Below are 19,782 nucleotides of genomic sequence, written 5' to 3'. Positions count from 1 at the left end.
ATGATGTAGGATAAATAAAGAACATATAAAATAATATTTTATTTATAACTAGTTTTCAACAGAAAAAATTATACAACAAATTAATATATAATAATACTATCTGTATTGAGGTAAATGCTGTTTTATTATAGACCTGGCAAGATCGGCATGACCTATAAAATTACAAATATGTCACTTAAAAAATTTTAAAACTTCAAGATAAATCAAGATGATATATTTTACCTTGTTGTAACTGAATATACATAGCCAGCATCAAAGCTTGTACAGGAATATCGGTACCGGAGCTTCTTGAAACTCCAACCTGTTTAGGAAATTTAACAACTATTATTGTCATTTATAAATAATATGTTTATACAGAACTCTAAGACAGATAGAGAACACAACAACACTATTGGATTTATTTAACTATCATCTAAATATTGAAATCTATAAGCTTTATAATTTAAAGCATGTAGAGTTCAATACTGAGATGAAGTTAAATAAATCTAATAGTGTTATTGTGTTCTCTGTTAACTGTGGCATTTTCTGGTTTGTACATTTAGAAAAAAATACATATTTATATAATTATGATTTTGATAAAATATACTGAATTGTATATGTATTAAATTCTAAGAAAAATATAACAAAAAAAAATTTTTAAACCAATTAATTATTATTATTTGCTTTTTGTCTTATTTTATAATCAATCTTCTTAATAGATACTTTTGAATTTACTTTGAATTTGAAGGACTTATCAGACCACAGCTGGAAAGTTCACTGAGATTTTATTAAACCAATATACATTTTGGGCCTATTATTACCCTTCATCAGTTGGTTTTATCTCTGTTAAAACATAAAAAAATCTGTTTTAACTTTGCTTTACAAATCAAAACATTTCTTTTAATATATAGTATATTCTACATAATTATCTAAAATTACAACTTCCATTTTATATCAACAATATATTTAAAATTTGTTTTTTTCCTTTTATCCACAAATGCATTTCATTTTACTATTTATTAATTTGTAATTATTTTAATATCTTATCACATAGTCTTGTCTTTTCCAAATTATACTCAACATTAAATTTTATTTCACAATCAGCATCCTTCTCATTGTTTATCCTGCATTACAAATTAGAAATTATAAATAAAAGTTGGTTAAGTAAAGTATTGGATCAACTCTTCAGTAAACACATGGATCTTCTCTGAAGCTGGTAAGAATTTCATTATTCTTCAAGGTGTTCATTGCAAAAATTTTCAAGTGATCAGGTATTGTCCAAATAATATAATGAATGTAAACATTACCATTAATGGCCAGTGTGTGTTCATAATTTTGAATCCTGTACATACCTTGAACACAAAATACTGCTTAAAAACAAAACTATACAGCTAGTTAATTAATTAAAAAAATTAAATTATTCCAGAGATGTTAAAAAAATTTTAAAATTTTTATGGCAAATTTTCGAGTTAAATGATTAAAAACAATTAACATTTAATGTTTAAAGCACTCATTCAGACTAATGTTGTAAAACTTCTTCATATATTTTAATGCATTTTTCAATTATAATAATAAACAGTTGCATATTATATTAAAAACAATCTAAAATCTAATATTTTGCTAGTTAAAGTTGTTTCATTATCCTAGCTTTCTCCAAATTGTAATTTACTTCTTTAGTTTTTCCTTCATCAGATTTATATTTATCTTTATTACCTACCAATGTTCCTGCTTTGGTTTACATAATTTCGAACATATTCTGTAATTCTATACTAAATGACAACAATGATTTAGAAAAAAATTAGTTTGATGTAGATGACAATCTTTGTAGATTCTGTTTTAAAGATAATTGTTGAATAATAATTGGCACTCACCAAACGTAAATTTTCTCCTGCTTTCTCTAATTCTCCTCTTAGTGTATATGCCACTGCCATGTTATATATCATAATCATTCTTGCAGAATTCACTGTATTTGGCAACCAGTCTAATTAAAAAAAAATTGTTTTTAATTTCTAAATATTCTAAAATTATAAAATTTTTAAAAGGGGGGAAAAATAATTAAAACAAACTTTGGGAATTTCCATAGATTTTATTATTTTCTTCTGGTTTGTCATTAGGTTTGGAATCACCGTCAGATGAAAATGGTAATGTAAATGATACATCCTTTATTTGATCTGGATTCAAATGTTGAATGGCTTCTGCAATATGATCCATCAATATCAAAGCTTCTGCTGCATACAAATGTGCTAATAATCTATAAAAGCAAAATAAATTATGTAGGTAATTTATATTAAATTTTAAAATGATTAGAAAAAAATATAAACCTATGAGCTCCAGAGATTCTGGGTTGTAGAAGTAATGTTTCAGCATGCTTTAGAGCAACAACAACATCTCCTAAGCATAATGCAACATAAGAACTTGCAATAAGAATAGAATTTCTGCAAAGAATGCAATTTTAGTTGAGGGAAAACATAATTTATATAAATTGGAATGTGAGTTCACCTTAAGGAAGCAATCTCATTTCCTTGAATAGGATTAGAAGGTAAAGCTATAATGGAAGTATTATTATCAAGTGGATGAAATGCCTCTGATTCATCACCAACACTTCCCTGACTTGACATACCAGATGACTGCTCTTCGGGTAAAAGCATAAGGGCATTGCGAAGACAAAATGATGCAAACTCCAAGGATGGAGTTGGCATGGCTGATGTTTGATCTAAATCACTACAAATAAATTCAAATAAAAATATTACATTTAACTTCTATCCATGTATAAATTTATAACTTAATATTGTTCAAATGTAAAATTGTTCATAAAAGGGACCACCTTCACTAACCTAATTTTATAATTATTTGAAAGATATGGTGATAAGATAATTTTTCTATGAATACCTCCACCAACAACTTTTTGTACCATGTCCTTCTTCCTTTCATTTAAATGAAAGTCAAGTGAACTTTCCTATAAAGAAATGTAAATAAATAACAATGGCTAGATTTTCAGAAAGTAACGTTTGTAAAACTTACGGGTTTGGTAAATTGAATGCAACATTCAGCAAGACGCAACCAAAGTCTAGGATTAACATGATAAATCCTCACAACTTCTATTAAACAGTCGAATGCTTTGTCAGGGCATCCTATATGAAGATATTGTATACCCAAATTATACAACAGATGATATCTTGTCATTAAATTCATAGTTGGAAGTGGACGAACAGAAAGTTTTTCTGTAAATAAAATATTAACTTTCTATAACTTCTTATAAAGGAATATAAATTTTCCATAAAGAAATTACGTAAGATTAGGCAATTAATCTAACTCCATTGCTTTAAGTAATTTTATTTTTTCCATATAGATTTTATTATTTATCATAAACTATAACGCTGAGTGCCTATATGCCATGAGGGTATTTCACAAATACACTTCGATCAATTCATATATACATTGGCAATTATATGACAATGTCCTATAAAACTAGCTGCTCTATATTTTCTCACAAGGAGAGCCACCTGCAACTCCACACTTACTGAAGAGAAAAGAAGAATTACAAGAGTTCTGACATACTGCAGTTTGTCATGGATTCTCTGAGAGGCAAACTAATCTCCTTACATCCATCAAGTGTGTAAGGTATGGAATCGCCAAGACGCGCGATTCCCACCTGTTTCGTTACAACGAACTTGCATAACGGAAAAGTCGTTAGGATCGGCCGGTAGAAACGACCGTTAGGAACTTCCATGGGAAGAACCGTTAAGTTTCAAATCGTCGAACGACGGACGATTGGCCGGCGGGAAGTGACCGTTGTCGGCCGTTGGTGAAACGTTCAAATTTGATTGGCGGACGATTCAAACGTTGAGACTATTTAAGCCGTAGTTTCGGCGGGAACGGAGGTCGTATCGGGTTTGGCTGGTGATCGTATCGGAGGTGATCGGATCGGATCAAGGGAGATCGTCGTTATCGAGGTGCTAACTCTCGTTGGACGTTACGTGGTTGTGTACGAACTTGTTCCTGACTCGGAGGTTTTGTTAATTACAAGTCTGTTTGTTCGTAAGGAGTTCTTTCAACGAATTTGTACGGGAATAGTCGGTTGTTGTTCAGACTAGTGTTTGTGCATAATTAATTGTAACTCTAATTTGGATTACTTTGTACATTTACTGTAAATATAAAATTTGTGTTTTCGTCAACCGACTGAGTGGTTATTTTGAACATTACTAAGTGTATGCCAAATTCTGGTAAAACCAACAAAATAGACAGTTTATATATACCAGTTATGGGATACTTTATGTATAAATTATTAAGAGTCCCTACTGGTGATAAAATGTCTTCCTTCAGTCATGCAAACTTTGAGAAAATAAAGTTCCTGAAATGACAGATAAAGCCAGAGCAGTGGCAAATTGCCAAGGTGCCAGCTTACCTGATCGTATGTGGGCTACTTATACATTTGTTAATATGTTAAAAATGTTAATGACCAAATTTTAGTAGCTTAAAATTATAGTAATAATACTGATACTGTACGCAACTAATATTTTTAGTCTTATTATGCCACTTACAGTTATTACTATATTGGCTCTAATACTAGAAACTTAGGCAAAAGAATAAACAAACATTACATGGCTATTAATAATGATAACACCTCAGACAATACCTATGGTACAATGAGTATACAATTGTACTATTAGAGTGCTCTGAGATAATCCCCTAATAAATGAGGAATGCACTAATGCACTAATGAGGCGCTGAATACTGGAACAGTTCTACATATGCTACTTCTCCAAGCATCACAACACGATCAGCATGCATGATGCACAATTTCCATCACCCATGTGGACTGGTTGATTGATTCTGGAGACCTCTTTCATTGTAACAAAATACACGTACTCTTCCCCAAACATTAAATATAACTCTTGTTTCCATGCTGAGCTGTCATGCCAACCATCTTGTTTTTATTCAGATTGTGTTTAATTTCTATTTACTCCATTTATTTATTTTATTTTCTCATTAATTATTTAATACTGTAAGAAGTAGGTTTGGTCGGTCTTCTCGTTGAATAAGTTTAAATGTAATAAACTACTACCTAAATTCTACATTTTTGTGAGTGTTTCAAAGCAAAAGAAGTTTCCCAAAATTTAGAAATAAGTATATTATCTAATTTTCCAATGAAAGTGAACTATATGAGATCTTCGATAGAGCGAATAAGAATATTATATTTAAGTTATATAATTACGTGAACCAAAATTCTAAAAGTTGGAACAATTTTAATGTTTAAGTCAATACGATATGTATTAAGTGTATGTTCTAACGATCATTCCTAAAGAAAAATTATATAAACTACTAGGGATAGTAACCCAATAACATATATTAAAGGGTGAAATGATATTTGCTATACTGTACACTTTAACTAAGTTATTGTTTAATTTTATAAATCTCTGATACATAGGCAGCTGAAATAGTGCTATTTAAATTTACTCTTTGTGGACTATTTTGTTAAGCTCCAAACCACGTCCCTTGTAACAGGCAAAAGCCTTTTACGTTAATAAAGGTTAATAATTAATAATTAATAATACTGTAAGAATTTTATCACATAAGTTTTAAATTTAAAAAAATTTTGGAAACACCATACATATCCTGTGTTCATTTTGAACATTACTGTGAGCTCAAGTTAGTCCAAATAAAGATCAAAAAATGTTTCTCCATTAATTATTGCTTGATTTCTTTAATTAGCTATATTTTATTCTTTTAAATTATCAAAATTTTACCATTTTTCACTGGAACTTTTAATAAAAATAAAAATTTAATTATAAAATTTTATATCTAAACATTCTATTAATAGAAGTAATAACAAAGTATTAGAATAAATTCTTCTATTTAGCAAATTTATCATTATTATTTAATTTGCAACATAAATTAATGATACAGTACATCAAATCTAAATGTATTTGGTTTTAATTTAAATTTTTACAAGAAACAAATTTCAACTATTTTACTGCATTTCCAATTTACTCATTTACCTCTTTCCTCTTCTTCAGTTAATTCTGCTATGGCATTATCATGTTCTTTCAATGCTTTATTAAAGTAAAAAGATGCAAGATGAGGTTTGCCCATATAAAAGTGAATACATCCTATATTATTATAATACATGACTGTGAGATTATCTCCAGTTTCTTTGACGGGACGAATAGTTCCAGAAGATGTGGCTGTATTCAGAACCTTTAACGATTTGCGATAACTTCCTCTCAGATATTCCAGCTGACTACGTAGATAGATAGCAGGTATATTCTAGAACAGGATGAAAACGTAAAAATATAGATTATAATAATTTGTATAAAATATAATTATAAATCATCTCAAACTACTTACAACTCCAGAATTCATTAAGCTTTTTATTTCTCGTTTGCAGAATTTGGCTGACTTCAACATTATATAACATCTCGCTTTATACTAAGGAAAGAAATAACATTAATAATGTAAATTTAAATAATGTTTTACATAAACCTTATACAAATTGTTAATACACAATCCATTAAAAAATTTCATTGTTAAATCCTATTTTTTCATTACGTACCCAATGCTTTTAAGTCTAATCAAATTCATTTTTCAGTTCCAATATTTGTATTGGAAGAACAACAATGTTTTTGTTCTCGTTCAACAATGTCTCTTGTTCAATATTTGAGATATTTTGAGCATCAAATATTTTTGAATGCTTTTCGTAAGAATTTTAAATTTTAAATAAAGTATTAAAAAATCAGTCTGTAATTTGTATAAAAGACAGATTACATCATAAATAAATCAATGATTGATTAAATCCTTGGTCACAGAGACTGCTACAATACTGATGCTATGCTCACTATGAATGCTATGTATGCTACACTAAGTGGCCATAGAGAAAGCTACATTGTGGTCATTTTTTCATCAGTCTTCAAGAAAGCAAGTGTTCATAGGGTCTTGTGGGACGATTTTTCTGCTGATATTTTACTTTTACAGTTACTCAAAGAAAAAAGGGAGTTCACAAAATGAATAAAAAGATTTAAATCTGGTAAATTTCATTATCTCTGCAAACATGATGCTAAATTTAAAAAATATCATTACTTAAATGCAGTAGTAGCTCCTGCTGTCTAATATGGAAGTGCTATCTCAACAGGGCACACAGCATGCAACCATGATAAAATTTTTGATTTCATATAATGTTTTGACCAATACTAGTTTTAATAAAAACATTAATTTTAACCAAATATAATAATTTATGAATAAATAAAAATTGAGACATTTTGTGATTTTATTTTTATTTGAAGTTATTGCAACTCCACAGTGCTTATCATAAGCTGCTGCTGTTTGAATGTGTCACAATTTGATAGTACTTCTCAATAGACATGTTCCATAGATATAGATATACAGTGGGTGATCAGTTAACAAATATAATCCGTTCCAAGACTCTGTTCGTTATCAGAATTGTTCGTTAACCGATTATCGATTTACCATAGGTTTTTACGGGAATTTCATAAATTTGTTCTGGAGATTCCAAAGAATAAAAAATATATACTTTCTTACTACGTTTATTTATATGTAATAATAAAAATACATATATACACAGTCTTGCATTTTTATTAGCCATGTTTTTTTCTGTTTGTGGGATTAAAGAATCTGTCCAGCATCCATTGCTTTTCTCTCCTCTTCAGGATTTTTCGGAAGTAATTAATAGCATTGTAATTGTAGAGATTCCCAAGTCTATTAACCTCATTCTGGTTTGGATGCCATTTGGATGACAGTTGTTCTGACATCCTCCCACTTCTTCAAAAGATCTTTAACTGCTTGAGACTTCTTGATATATCTTTCATAGCTAAGATTGTGCCCACTGTAGACCTGTTCAAGCTATACTATCTAGCAACATCAGACATCTGCCCACTCTCTATGTTAGCTATTATCTCTTGCTTGGTTTCTATGGTGAGCACAGTTCTCGACACTCCACCCTTTTCAGGCTCCATAATATTATCAGTTTCTTTTTAAATAAAAAGTTCTGAAAAGCACTTACAAAAATTCAGAGAATAGAAATCAACTAGTGCACAAAAAAAATTATTTAAATGCAAGGCCTGGACGAAATTTGAAATTTGGTATTAAAACATTAATGAATATCTGATGAGACAGTTAAACTCTCGCGTTTTGTAAATCGGGCAGGTACAGGTTAAGTTTTGCTTCAGGCAAAACTTAACCTGTACCTGCCTGATAGTCTCGTGAAGACTATAAAAAATTATTTGTCAGAAAGGTAAACAAAAAGCTGGAATTACAAGGGAGAGTTTCAAAATTTGAAGGAATACTAGCTGATCAGTATCAGGTTGAGCATTGATGTCAACATCTTCAGAGCTCTGAAAAGTTTTGAATTATCACCTGGAGACAAGGGAAGACCAATCGGTATTCACTATTTTATGTCGCTTCTTTTTCTGTTTGTTCTGTGAAGTGTTGTTATCCGAACATAAAAATATTTTGCGAAAGTGTTTGTTATCCGATTTGTTCACAGTCCGAACTGTTCATTAACTGTTCACCCACTGTATCTGAATTTTTTTTATTAAAGTTTTCAACATATTCTGAAAGAAGAAAACTTGCATGGCAATAAAACTGGCATACAAAACATATGAGAAATACCTGTTTTGCACATGTGCATAGTCTGCAAACATCCATCAAAAATCTGTACCCATAAATCATCAGATATGCACTTAACATAGCAAGCATTGCATAGGTAATATCTATGGTGCAATGTGCCATTCCCCCTGTCTAATATAGTGACAATGTTTTTAACTCATATTGAGCATAATATTCATAGCATTATGTAGCAGTCTGTGTGGCCAAGTCTTAAGTTCTAACTTTAGTTCAAAACAGAATAAAAAATAAAAATCAATACAGAAATATTACAACCTATAGAATTGAATGAATTTTTACTGTTAATTACTTTAAAAATGAAAAATAACAATATAATAGATTTAACAACTTACATGTTGTAGTTTTGGCCTGTATATTTCATTTTGATTAATCTCAACAGTGTCCTTTTCTTTTGTTTCTGATTCTTTATTATTTTCCTTTTCTTTGTCTTTTTCTTGTTCTTTATCTTTCTCTGATGCCTGTGTTTTGCTCTCATTAATCTTGTTGTTTCCAAACAACATTGTTTCAATGTAACTTATCAAGCTTAAAGCTTTTTCAGGCTAAAATTTAAAAAATTCAATTTATAAATTTTAATTAACATATAACTTTATAATGTAATAATTATTAACTAAATTCATCAGTGTATGATAAAGTAAGAAGAAAATACTGTACAATGAAACTATACATATAGTTTTATTAGATTTTTACTAAAAAAGTAATAGTTAGTATAGTAGTATAATAACATTACTATAAAATGTTAGTATAATATACTATAATTGTACTATATAATACTATTATATAGTATAATAGTATAATTATACTATTATAATAATACTATAATATGCTAGTATAGTAAAAGTTACTATAAAAGTAATTCAATAGTTTATCAGATTTTATGGACTACACTCAAACCTGTTTTTGTGCAATTTTTTATCTGTGCGGTTAATAATAACTTCCCTTAGTTTCATCATGATTGTTTTGTAGTTCCGACGAATCTGACAGTTATAAATATTGCAGTAGAAAGCTTTACGAGTTTAAAACTTGCTCTTTCTGGTCTCGAGAAATTCGTCGTTTTAGTCAGAGACAGATAAACTTTCCCCCGGCTGGGGGAAAGTTTGATGTGTTGGAATGTCGGCATCATCAGCTAAACGAAAAAGTTTGCCAGAAATGACGTCAACATCAACGCCACGTCGGTTGTGTTTTCCGCTCTCAGACAAATAAAAAATTGCACAAAAACAGGTTTGAGTGTATTTTTAATGTTATTATTTATAGGATTGACCAATAAGTCCATGTGGTTTTTTTGATAGCTAACAGTAAACATTACAAAAAGCAACAAACTTCAGTTTAAATTTTGAAAATTTGTAACCATTTGAAATTGACATTTTAATATTCATTTTTTAGGAAATAGCAGTAAGACTGGTTGTATTTTGTGTATTAAATGTCAGTTGAAAGATGGATAATCAAAATAAGCATTTTCAGCAAATTATGCTTTTTGTTTTAAAAAAGGCAAAACATAGTGCAAACCTATAAAATATGTGTGGTGTATGGCAAGGATGCTTTGAAAGAACACATGTTCCAGTGGTAGTTTGTGAGAGTTCTTACTAGAGATTTTTCTGTCCAAGACATACCACACTCAAGCCAGTCACAAGAGATCGACAACAGAAAGATGTAATCAACAGCAGTTCACACTACATAACCACAGGAGATTAGAGCATTCTCCAAATATTAAAATCAAGTCTGTATCAACTTGGCTATGGTAGCAAGCTTGACGTTTGGGTTCTGCATAAATTGACTAAAACAAATGTAGAATGCATTTCCATCAGTGATTCACTAAGAAAACATGAGGAAAGAGACCCATTTCTGAAATGGATGATAACTGGCAATAAAAAATGGATCACATACAACACCGTTGAGTGAAACAGGCCATCACAAACCACTTCATAGATGAAACTTCACCCAAACAAGATCATGCTCTCAATTTGTTAGGACTGGAAGGGAGTTGTAATCTATGAGTTGTTTCAGAGAAACAGAACAATCAATTCAGAGGTATAGACTGTGACAAACTGGACAAATTGAATGCAGTGATCCATGAGAAGTGTCTGAAATTGGTAAACTGGAAGGGCATCATTTTCCATCATAACAATGTTAGACCTCATTCATCTTTGCAAACATAACAAAGATTATTGGAGCAATTAAATTATTTTGCATAAAAAATGTTCTGAAATAATCACAAAATGTTTTTCACACTAGATACTGGACAGTAAGGATAAAAGATACTAATCAGACATGAAGTTCACAACTTCATTTTCAATTTTTATGAAGATAGAATCTTTGGGTGGTACTATTTCTGTTCAATATGTACCATATACATACAATTCACAAAAACTACATATGTTCCAAGTATGAGAAACCTATTTTTACAGTCATAATTATAGCATTGACCTATGAGAAAGAAAATACATCAATCATGCATGTATTAGGCACAAGAAGGCACCTGTGAAATAATTTCAATGATACAAACAAAATGAGTTATTCTTCTCAATCACATTGTTTTTGATCCCATAGCTCAACCTCTTGACATGAAGAAATATGCATGGTTTGTACCATCATCTCCACCTTAATTTCAGCCTAGGGACTTTAACACACCATGTGTTGAAATAAATTTAAATTCACAGAATACAAGCATACTGGATACTCATCAGACAATAAATACTGAATTACTGGATGCTAAATTAAAGAATTTCCATAGTATTTTGCATTTTTTAAATATTTTCTGGTCAGTTAATGTAAAAAGTATTTTACACTTAACATTTTATCACACATATAAGTTTGAACTCATTTAAATAATAACAATCTGTTTTCTTTAATAAAAATGTCTCATTAAAATCATTAATCAATTAACTATTGTGTATATGTATATATATATATATATATATACAGTAAAGACTCGTAAATCGGAACCCCGGTAATCGGAATCGCCGGTAATCGGCACGATTTTCAGTCGGACTGTGTAGCGCTGAATCGAACGTTTTTTGATACTAAATTTACTTCTAAAGTATAATTTTCATGTTTTTATATTCTTCAATATATTTATTTTGTTTGTACAAAATGCAGAAATAATTTTTAACGATACAATAGCCTCGATTATTATTATAAAAATTTTCGTTAGGCTTAAAATCGACGAAAATTCAACACGAAGCGACACGCAACGGAGAAAAATTCAACACGAAGCGACACGCAACGGAGAAAAATTTGAACATCAGACAGGTTAATATATTTTTTCGTACATAATCCGTAATCGGAACAAATCCCTAATCTGAACAACCCCAGTCCCCAATTGATTCCGATTTTCGGTTCACTACTGTATATATACACACATACATACACACAATGATTTTGAATACGGTGAATGATCTTAACTTTATAGATAAAGTTAAGATAAAATTTTCATATAATTAATATCAAACACCACATAAAATTGTTACCTGATGAGTGCAAAGATATACTTCTAATAAAAGAAAGCAAATTTTTCTTGCTAAACTTTCATCTAAAAAATATATGTATAAAGTAATTAATGTAATTATTATATAAGAAAAATATAATAATATATTAAAAATTTAAAATCAATAAAATTGTACTGTTTACTTATATAATTCTATTCTAATTTTGTCAATTAAATAAATAAATCTAAACTAATCTAATCACAAATGATCTATTATATTATATTTAAAAATTCACAAAAAAGTTTTTTAAAAAAGACATATTAAAAATGCCTGTATATTTCATCCCTTTTTCACACTTTAGGAACACAACAGTCTTACAGTAGAGACCTTTATTTGAAGGATGTCTTTTTTTTAAAAGATTTTCTGAATGTTTAAATATATACTTATTATCCTGACAATTTTATTAATACTTTTTCTAATTGTGCCATTGCCAGAGAAAATTTTTAATTTTTTGCACATTGAGGTAGATGAGAGCCTCCAAATAAAGATTGACTCCACTATAAGACTGTTATGTTTCTGAGGTAAGAAAAAAGAGATGAAATGTGAGGATAATATAAAAGTGTAGCCCAGGTTACATACATAATGCATTCCATTAAATAATATTTGCATTATGAATAGTTGTATCATGGATTGCCATTTCCCATATATTTTTCTATGTATTTAAAAGAAGATTTCACCTCAGGAAAGATTTTGAGCAATGACCGATATGGTTTCACACCTCAGCATTATGCAGAGGATGACGTTGTTGAATCGTTTGATACTTTACAGCAAGGAAAGATGAAGAGATTGATGTTTCTGTTAATAATTCTAGATATCAAAGAACCACAAAATATTTTCTACTTTGCTCAATAATTTCTTGAGTGATGAGCTTAAATTGGGCTTTGTTTAAAAAAAACCGGCTCCCTAAATAAAGGCTATCCTCATGACTGTATCCGGACCCCTCTGAAATGTTATTACATATGACTTGCTAATTAAATTATCAGAGTTTTTGTTCATCGGTTATAAAATCAGCTATATCGTTAAAAAATAATTAATTACTGATGATTTGCGAAATTTTCTTAAAACTCAGACATTTTTGGTATTCACCCAGACACATGACTCAAAAACTTAACAGGCAACAATTAGAACAAATGAAGCATTGTATGGGTGGTGATAGCTAAGTTAGATCATGATAGGAATAGAAATATATGACAATCATATCAGCAGATTGTTTTATTGTGAGATTATACCTAGGGTATGCCTATATTGTCTTTTTAAAGAATTTTTTTTATGAATTTTTAAGTATATATTTATTTCCCTGAAAATTTTATTAATTTATTATATTAATTTCAATTTTAAACAATGCTGAATAATGTAGAATTTCTTAAAAACTAAATTCTTATAATCTTTACTGTAATGTGATGGGAAAAATGCAAGCAATATATATTTTTTCCTTTATTAATTATAAAGAACATTAATTGATTATTGATTTCAAAGGGATGTTACATTGTTAATCAGTAGATATAGATACCTTGGAGAAGATACTTCTTGCCATAAGCAAGAAGTATCTTCTCCAAGATATCTATTAATCTATTGTTAATTGGGGAAGATACTTCTTGCTTATGGCAAGAAGTATCTTTCTCAATTAACAATATAACATCTATTTAAATTACATAAAAACACAAATAATAAAAATATTATATGTTAGAACATATAAAAAAATAGGTCTTACTGCAACACAATGAATACACAAAGGACAAAATAAAATACAAAGTAAATTTACAAGATTACTATATATAGAAATAAACAATAATCTAAAAATATATGGTTTTAAATATGATTTAAAATGTAAATTGCACATAATAAAAAGCCCAAAAAAATATAAATGAAAAGTCTTACATCATATCAAATTATACATTATATTATGCTTGTGTCCACTTTGGATGTTCTTGTGAACTAGGACTTGTTATACTGTGTTATATTGAGGGAAGAGAAACACACCATTTCCAATTAAGATATATTTATTGTAACTTAATCTTGTATGCCATTACAATTGAGCATTATCTCTCCAAAACTGGGATTGTATAAACACATAATGCACAAGTTGTGTGTTTATACAATCAGAATTGAGCATTTCGGGCAACTACCTCCTCAGCAGACGTTACCATTTTCTTTATATTAACAAGTTTATATTTTAATATACTCATATACAGTAAGATCCCACTTAATGCAGGGGATGCATTCCTAAACAACAAAGTGCTAAGCAAAACAGCATTAAACAAGGTCATATTAACACAAAGTAAATAGGGAAAGGGAAACATGCGACCAAAAATAAATAATTTTACTTTAATTTTAAATTATTTTTATATTAATTTGCATAATAATATATGTTAAACAACACATAAACTTATAACATATGCACACAGAAATGTAAAGTTCATATTTTGTGATGAAGGTCCAGGCCTTTCCAAAATTCTTGTTTTTTGCAATAAAGTCATGCAGTTTCATTTTTCGCTTTTTCTTTCTTTCTTTAAGCAAATGTCAGTAGCAGAAGATCACATCCGAATGCATCGTTTTGCTTTGCACTCCTTTCAAAATCTGGATCACTCGCTACAATTTGATTAACGATTTCACTTATCATTACCAAATCATTTCCAGTTATCATTTCTCTAGGAAAACTAGAGAAATCCTTTGGGTTTTTTGTTTTCAGAATCTCTATTTTCCAGTTCTACACGAATTCCTTGTTCTGCCAGTTCCTGAAGGTTACATAAATACATTGGTAAGACTCTCACCAGTAACCCGCAGTAACTCCTCAATATCCTGCTCTCATTTACATCTCCTAGTCCTGCTGTATCAATTAGGTTGACAATTTGGTCAACCTAACAATACAGCAATAGGCTCTTCTCATTGAGAATTCTTGGATACCTTCAGCCATAACATCTTCCACACTCCATTCATGCATTTATCAGTTAATTCTTGCCAAGCGAAGTTGATATTGCCTATGACATCTGTGATGTTATATTTTTTCAAAATTGCACAAAACAAACATAGATTTAAGGAAAGTACAGCACTATGACAAATTGCCACCTTTTGCTGATTGGTTCCTGTTTGTAAATAATCATATTGTATACGAATCAATGAAATGTTGCATTAATTTGAATCAGCGTAAATTTTGAGTGTTTTTTAGGCTTCAAGCAGACCGTGTTATATTGAATCAGCATTAAGTGGGTCTTACTGTACTTCTTTCAACATTTTCAGAACAGACTTTTAAATCTCAATTTATTAAATTCTTCCAGTAAAATTCCTTGAAAATGTGTCTATTCACTTAAACATCACTTACCCATTTACTAGATTTCAAGGAATTTTACTGAAAGAATTTAATAAATTGAGGTTTAAAAGTCTATTCTGAAAATATTGAAAAAAATATATGGATATATTAAAATATAAATTTGTAAATATAAAGAAAATGGTAATGTCTGCTGAGGAGGTAGTTGTCCGAAATGCTCAATTGTAGTGGCATACAAGATTATGTTACAATAAATATATTTTAATGGAAATGGTGTGTTTCTCTTCCTTCTTTCCTCAGTATAACAAGTCCTAGTTCACAAGAATGTGCAAAGTGGACACAAGCATAATATACATAATTAAGGACAAGAAGCATGTATTAAAATTATACATTCTTTTTTTACAAATACTCTTATAATTTTTAAAATCTATACGTAAAATATATTTGATATTGCTCAACTCTATTCAAATAAAATCAACAGGAAATGTCAAGGCAACATTACAGCTTACATAAACAAGATTGATTGCAGGTTTGGCAAATCAAAGCAAGTATTATTATCCTATTATAAAATTAATATATATTTATATATAAGATATTAATGCTATTTTATTAGAATTAATATTTTATTACATTAATCCTAATATAATAATTTAGTTTACTGAACTGTGTTCAGTGGAACTTCAAGATTTTCCAATGTAAAACTTAGCACTCTTTAACAGCATCATTAATATTTAAGTTTTAATTTCTTATTTGAAAACTTCTGTATTACTTACCTAAAGGTTCAATAAACTGAAACAATTTATCTAAAATTGTAATAGTTGCATGATATTGATGAAGATGAAATAAAATAATGGCTTGATTGAAAAATAATATACAATGATCAACATCCTCCAAAGTTTCAACATTATCAATGTTAATTCGAGCCTGTAAGAAATTTAAGAAAAATTAATTTTCAAGTAAATAATTAAGAAAAAAATATTTTTTTTTTATTGACAATGAATTTAAAAGATATTAAGAATACATTTAATTTAATATAAAAGAATTATTTTCATTTTCTTTAAACTGTATGTTTTTCCCTCCCTAACATTTCTTGTAAATAGATCATAGAAAATTTTATTATATTGCTTTATGATATGTATTCTTTAAATATATATTAACAGCTAAATTAAATAAATTTGAAAAAAAAAAAAAAAAAAAATACAGTAAGACCTCACTTAGACCCCAGCAAGAAGCTGCCTGCTCAAAGCCTAAAAAAACTCAAAATTTATGCCAATTCAAATTAATGCGGCATTTCAATGATTCTCATATAATATGATTATTTACGAACACGAACCAATCAGCAAAAGGTGGTAATTCGTCATAGTGCTGTACTTTCCTTAAATCTATGTTTGTTTTGCGCAATTTTGAAAAAATATAACATCACAGATGTCATAGGCAATATCGACTTTGCTTGACAAGAATTAACTGATAAATGCATGAATGGAGTGTGGAAGATGTTATGGCTGAAGGTATCCAAGAATTCTCAATGAGAAGAACCAGTGGCATAGCGTGGGTGTCAGCCGCCCGGGGCGGAGGAAAATTTCACTCCCTTAAATAAAATACGGAGAATCCCTACAACTCAGTACAGACGGTGTTGTCAGTCGCTACGATGAGCAAGATGTCATTATTATACATTCATTTAAAGAAAGGGGATTCCCCAGTTTCGTCACAGAATAAGTAATGAAAAATTCCGTGCTCATTTCAATCGGTCCGAATCGCAGGTGCGACAAAAAATATGAAATGAAATGGTTCAAATTTTTACAATTTTTGTAGTTATTTATTGTGAAAAAATGCCGCCCCTGCCGCCCCCACTACGCTACACCACTGAGAAGAACCTATCACTGTATCGTTAAGTTGACCAAATTGTCAACCTAATTGATACAACAGGACTAAGAGATGTAGACAAGCAGGATATTGAAGAGTTACTGCAGGTTACTGGTGAGAGCCTTACCAATGATGACCTTCAAGAACTGGCAGAACAAGGAATTCACATAGAACTGGAAAACAGTGGTTCTGAAAACAAAGAACCCAAAGAATTTCTCAACAGATTACCTTAGTAAAAGTTTGGTAATGATAACCAAAATTGTTGATCAAATTGTAGCAAATAAAATATTTAAAGAATTTGCTTTTTTTAGAATACTGGCATGAGATAGATAAAATATATGATTAATCTGACTGAGGGCCAATTTACTATGGACCATGAAAGCTAGCAAAAGTTGGTAACATTGCTGTCACTTGATGATGTTACTAAGAGAAGTATTACATTATCAATATATGAATAACTATGGCTGAAAGATCTAAAAGTAAAATTTATATATGCTGTGTCAATGTTTCACTCTTCACAGATTGATGTATACTTCTTGTCTTTATTTTGTATTTATGAATAGATACTATGTTGCACAACAGAGTATAAAATTAAGTTACATCTGAAGGTCTGGATGTTTATTGTTAGATTTGGTAATGTCTTTGAACAAAGTTTGGAGGATTTTAGAACAAGTAAAAATAGAGAATGGCAGTAGGAAACTACTCTACATTAAAATCTTTCTTTAATATAATATTTTCATTTAGAAATTATAGCTGAAATTTTTATAATTGTTAGATTGAGATCACAAAGTTGGTAACTCACTGTAAAAATTATATAGTGTACATAATACTCTGAAAAGACAAGACAATGAAAATACAACACAATTTTCTGAATGAATGACACAAAGATAATTTTGCCCAATTCATTCAGACCATAATCCAAAACAAACTTCAATGTATTTCCTTTAGTATTACTGGATCAGACGACATACACTTAAGTAGTCTGCAACTCATATAAGCTGCCCATTCCCACGGTATCTCAGTTTAGCACTAAGAGTAATTTATATATATTCATAGCAATCTGCAATTAGAAAGTTCAAGTATGAGGTTCTCATACAAGACTGTGCTGTGGATTCAATACACTCTACAGCACAAATGCAAATGCTTTCAAGCATAACACCACTATAAATGATGTTTTTTCTGAATGTCTGTTGTGTTTTCTTCTATTTCAACAACATTGCCTATTTTAATCTACATTATCATACTGAGTGTGCGAGAATTAATTGTTGAAAGAGAAACAGTAACAAAAAGCAACGTAATACTAAGAATAACAAAATCAAAAAGTAACAAATAATTGAAAAAGTAACCCATTTGCAGTCCTATGAGCTATGAACACTCAGTCAAGATAGTTATAATATTTATTAATTGGTAAGTTTTTAATATTTCACCTATACCTAAATGACTATATAGCAGAATCTTATTTTAAGTGGATTTGTAATTTCACAGATAGCAAATGGTTAGATTAACCCTTGAATGCACAAGAGTAATTCTGACTGCAAATGCTGACTATTTTTATTATAAAATTCATTGTGGAGCAAAAGTAATAGTATAGAAATTTAAAAAAATTTTCTATAGCCTACATTTGAGACAAAATTATCAAACCAAATGAAAAATAAAAGGTTATAATGCAGACATGAAGAAAGCAGAAATTTTTTTTGTGTACAATAATGAAAACTTTTTCATATATGGTTTCTTCATACTGTACAGTATTTACAGTAAGTTGTGCGAAAGTAAAACTAAAACTTTTAGCATTATGCAACAAAACCTAAATAGCAAAGGAAAACCGGCATTGAACACATTTGAACATTTTTCTATTAATTTTAAATGGTTGCATAAATATCTAGGTAATCTTAAGGGATAAAGCCTAAATTTATGCAGAATTTTGTTTTACTTAGCACTTACTGACATGCAAAGTACCATGTAAAACAAGATCATACTGTACTACTTATATTAATAAATAAATGAATATGCAATGTTACAATATAAGTTATTTAAGATTATAAAGCTATTGATTCACTCTTAATAGTTCAGACGAGTGAATATGAAATAGTGTAATAATCAGTTTAAAAAAATATATAATATATTTGATATATAAAGATCTTATATCTTATATATATATATATACGCATACATAGCAACATTATTAAAGTTGAAATATAATTTTAAGCAACGTGTAATCAAAGAAAATTTTTTCATACCTGGTTACAAATATCGACAAGTATTTTTTGGAAGTCATTCGTGTTTATAAAATCAGAAGAATAATACTCAGCTACTGCTTTGTTATGATAAACTTTAAGGTCATTTGATCTAGTAGCAATTAACTGATTGAGAGATAAAAGACAATCTTCATATTTTCCCTTTTCAAAGGCTTGGTAAGATAAACTGGCTAATTCTTTTTCTTGATCAGAAATTGTTGGAATCAGAGGCACTTGTTCTGTCATAACATTACTGGGCTTTTCAGTTTCACCATCCTTAACAGCTTCACTCATTTTTATAATAAATATAATCTATATA

At 29.4% G+C, this 19,782-nt stretch overlaps 1 protein-coding gene across 1 annotated transcript; it reads right to left on the bottom strand.

Annotated features, from left to right (window-relative positions):
* Nucleotides 1-20: 20 nt before the first annotated feature.
* Nucleotides 21-19,782, bottom strand: Not10 (CCR4-NOT transcription complex subunit 10). The gene is made up of 14 exons (XM_067271447.1): nt 19,467-19,782; nt 16,140-16,290; nt 12,084-12,145; nt 8,952-9,158; nt 6,328-6,408; nt 5,979-6,246; nt 3,001-3,200; nt 2,814-2,935; nt 2,479-2,700; nt 2,301-2,414; nt 2,046-2,230; nt 1,851-1,960; nt 223-301; nt 21-152 (listed from the first exon to the last, which is right to left on the bottom strand). The coding sequence occupies exons 1-14, from the start codon at nt 19,755-19,757 to the stop codon at nt 97-99; spliced, it is 2,148 nt and encodes a 715-aa protein (XP_067127548.1). The 5' UTR covers nt 19,758-19,782; the 3' UTR covers nt 21-96.

Source organism: Centruroides vittatus, unplaced genomic scaffold, assembly GCF_030686945.1.
Source record: "Centruroides vittatus isolate TY-2023 unplaced genomic scaffold, ASM3068694v2 contig_4, whole genome shotgun sequence".
NCBI lineage: Eukaryota > Metazoa > Arthropoda > Arachnida > Scorpiones > Buthidae > Centruroides > Centruroides vittatus.
Note: the sequence above shows the minus strand (reverse complement) of the source record. Positions and strands in the feature narration are given on the sequence as shown.